The 3,450-nt window shown below is 47.3% G+C and overlaps 1 protein-coding gene across 1 annotated transcript in view; it reads right to left on the reverse strand.

The window, feature by feature from the left end:
- Positions 1-562: 562 nt before the first annotated feature.
- Positions 563-3,450, reverse strand: part of LOC143020191 (uncharacterized) — a 2,934-nt gene continuing 46 nt past the window's right edge. The window contains exons 1-6 of the mRNA XM_076176355.1: positions 3,169-3,450; positions 2,297-3,000; positions 1,864-2,181; positions 1,562-1,767; positions 952-1,438; positions 563-796 (exon numbers count right to left, since the gene is read on the reverse strand). The exon at positions 3,169-3,450 is cut by the window's right edge and continues 46 nt beyond it. Coding sequence (XP_076032470.1) covers positions 563-796; positions 952-1,438; positions 1,562-1,767; positions 1,864-2,181; positions 2,297-3,000; positions 3,169-3,450 — 2,231 coding nt within the window. The remainder of the gene's footprint in view (positions 797-951; positions 1,439-1,561; positions 1,768-1,863; positions 2,182-2,296; positions 3,001-3,168) is intronic.

The following is a 3,450-nucleotide window of genomic DNA, read 5'->3' on the forward strand; positions in this document are numbered from 1 at the left end:
TGCAATCGGTTGAACCTCCCCTTTTCCAGGAATGTGATGCGGGCATGGCCGAACTCACTCTTGGCGAGGTTCACTGTCAAACTGTGTGCTGCCAGAACAGCAAAGAGGGCTCTTAGGCGGTCCACGTGTTCTACCCAGGAGTCGCTGAAGACAACGAGGTCATCCAGGTAGCAGCGGACACCCACCAGCCCCGCTGTTACGATGTTTATGAGGCGTTGGAAGGTTGCAGGTGCATTCCGCAAGCCGAAGGGGAGGACGGTAAACTGATACAGCCCCTAGGGAATGATGAACGCGGAGATGGCCCTCGACCGCTCTGACAGTCGGACTTGGTAAAAGCCCTGTAGTAGGTCCAGTTTCGTCACCCACTGTGCTCGACAACGTCGTCAATGACGTCATCAATGCATGGCAAGGGGTAGCTATCCGGCTTCGTGACTGCGTTGACCTTTCTGTAGTCGACACACAGTCGCATAGAACCATCGGGTTTCGGCACCAAGACCACGGGAGAGGCCAAGGACTGCTCCACGATACCAACCTCCTGAGGGCGTTGTACCTCCTCACGGACTTACTCCTTCTTGAATGCGTTCAGGCGGTAAGGACGTTGGCTGATGGGCCGAGCTCCGTTGGTTTCGATGTTGTGATCTACAGCTGAACAGGGGTGGGGATGGTCACTAGAGATATCACTATAGTCTGTCAAAAGAGAAGAAATATCACTTGCTTGGTCATTAGAGAGATGGCCTAACTTTGCATTGGGATCATAGAGTATTGTGGAATTGTCCACTTTGGTATACAAGCCACTCTGGAGTTCAAAGAAGCGGGCAAGGAAGGTTCAACACTTTCCTCCCTTTCTTTACTCTTTCTCACTCTGTAGGGTTTCAGTAGATTGACATGCACCAGACGTTTTTTCTTACGCCTGTCTGGTGTGTGTACAACGTAATTGGCGTCGTCCCCTACCCTGTCTACAATTTGGAAAGGACCATCATACTTTGCCTGAAATGGGTGTGTCTGCACGGGCAAGAACGCTAACACCTTATCACCTACCCTAAATTCCCTATGCTCTACTCTATGTTTTTTGTCAAACTGTTGCTTCATTTTTATCTGAGCAGATTTTAAACGGGCATGAGCCATCCTCACAGCAGCTTCCAATCTTTCTCTAAACTTAGCTACATATAATACCAAGGGTGTGACACTATTTTCCAGCAGCCAACTTTCTTTGAGGGGTTTGAGAGGTCCTCGCACCTCATGGCCATAAATTAGTTGAAATGGGGAGAATCCTAAGGATTCTTGAACAGAGTCTCTAACCGTGAATAGGAGCAGATCAACTCCCTCGTCCCAATCCTTCCCAAATTCCAAGCAATAAGTGCGCAACATGCGTTTGAATATCTGATGGAATCGCTCCACCACCCCTTTGGGATTGGGAATGATAGGCTGAAGTCCTAGACTGCCGGACACCCAAACTCTGCATTACCTGATTAAACAATCGGGAAGTAAAATTGGATCCTTGGTCCGACTGCACTACTGTGGGAAGGCCTACTTGTATAAAGAAGTGAATGAGGACTCTCACCACATTCTTGGCTGTGATGCGGGTGGCTGTGATGCGGGTGGATAACGGGTGGCACAGTCTATCATGGTAAAGAGAAACTGATTACCTCGGGGGGTCTTTGGCAGAGGACCAATGCAATCTATGACAATTCTGCCAAAGGGTTCCTCAATGACAGGGATAGGTTGTAGAGGGAACGGTTTAACACTGGGGTGCGGTTTCCCTGCTACCTAACAACGGTGACATGTACTAATGTAGGAACTAATATCTTTCTTCATTTTATGCCAATAGAAATTATCTAGAATTTTTGCACTACTCTTCCTAACTCCCAAATGTCCTCCTATTCCATCATGAGCAATACCTAAGATCTCCTTCCATAATGGGTTTGGGACCATTATTTGGTGACGGACAGACCAAGGGGAATCAGTAGGACGGAACTTCCGCATCAATATATCTGAGCTAAGGTAATAGCAGTTAGATTCAGACTTAGCTTCCTCTTCACTAATAGCTCTACAGAAACAACTGGCTAGTTCAGGGTCTTTTTGGAGATGAATGAGTTTACTCCTAGTGACTGGGGAGGAACCAAAACTATCCAGGGTGGTAACATTGTCTCCCTCAGAGTCGTTTTCAATATCAAACCTATTCTGAAGGTCACCGGGTGGAGAAGTTTAAAAAAATTCACTTAGATTATCAGCAAGTTCAGGCTGAGTAGGAACATCCTCTGTGTTCTCACTAGGTTGGGGGGGTAATTACACCAACATGAGCATCCTCTTTATGCTCGCTAATCTCTGTATCCACCCTGCGACTCATGCTACGAGTAACAGCACATGCAGGGAATATGCCCGGAATGTCTGCCTCTAATTGGGAAGTATTATTCTCGGCAGAGGGACACGAGGAGATTACGGCATTATGTAACATCGTGCCCCCAGCGAGGTAATTTCCTATCAGGAGTGAAACTCCTTCTACAGGTAACTTGTCGACTACTCCTACCTGGGCATAACCTGTCCTAACATCTGACCGCGAGTATACTTGGCATATAGGGATACGTGGCCCGCCTGTTAAACCGTTCACAAGAACCCAATTCCCAGTATAATATGCACCTATCAAAGCTGCCACATTTTTTGTAATTAGTGTGTCTCTCAGAAGCTTGATAGATGTGGGTGGGCTACCTTGATCAAGGGCCACTGAACCAGAAGAACAGAATGGTTCAAATGTTGATAACATAGGTGGGGAAGAATTATCTGGGACAACTGATGGGCTAACAGCAGTGAGACTGGGCTCCAAAAAACTTTCCGATTGCTCGGCCACATTGATCGAGAGAGAGGGGGACCCTTGGAGAGGAGACTTTTTTTGTTGTAGTTTGAAACAGTCATCAACATGATGTCCTGGCTTTTTGCAATATTTGCAATAGCTCCTGCCTCCAGTAAGGGTAGATCCCCTGGTCTCACTATCAATGGGCTTACCTGAGGTAGATGAAGCAGATGATGAGTGGGCCGGTGGTCGAGGAGGCAGTGGAAGTCAGATTGACTTGGAGTCCCTACTCAAGGCAGGGTGAGACCTGGAATGCATTCTAGGATTAGTTAAATGGTAATAGTCGGCCGCTGGGCCAGCCTATGCCAAGGTACGAATACCTCGCTGATCCAAGTTGGCTCGCACATCTGGAGGGATATTATTTCTAATATCCTCCATCAATATTAACTCTTGGAGTTTCTCCAGGTCTACGTGAGCCTCCTCGCTCTCCACCCACCAGGTGAACAAGCGGAGTTTTCGTCGGAAGTACTCCACGTAGGTCTCCTGGTTGGATTTCCTACATTTCTTGAATTGTTGCCGGTAGGCTTCAGGAACAAGCTGGTATGCTTGTAGAATATTATATCTAAGTACATAGTAATCACTACTCTGACTTTCGGAGAGTA

Source organism: Oratosquilla oratoria, chromosome 39 (assembly GCF_046742065.1).
Source record: "Oratosquilla oratoria isolate Oo_2021 chromosome 39, ASM4674206v1, whole genome shotgun sequence".
NCBI classification, from domain to species: Eukaryota; Metazoa; Arthropoda; class Malacostraca; order Stomatopoda; family Squillidae; genus Oratosquilla; species Oratosquilla oratoria.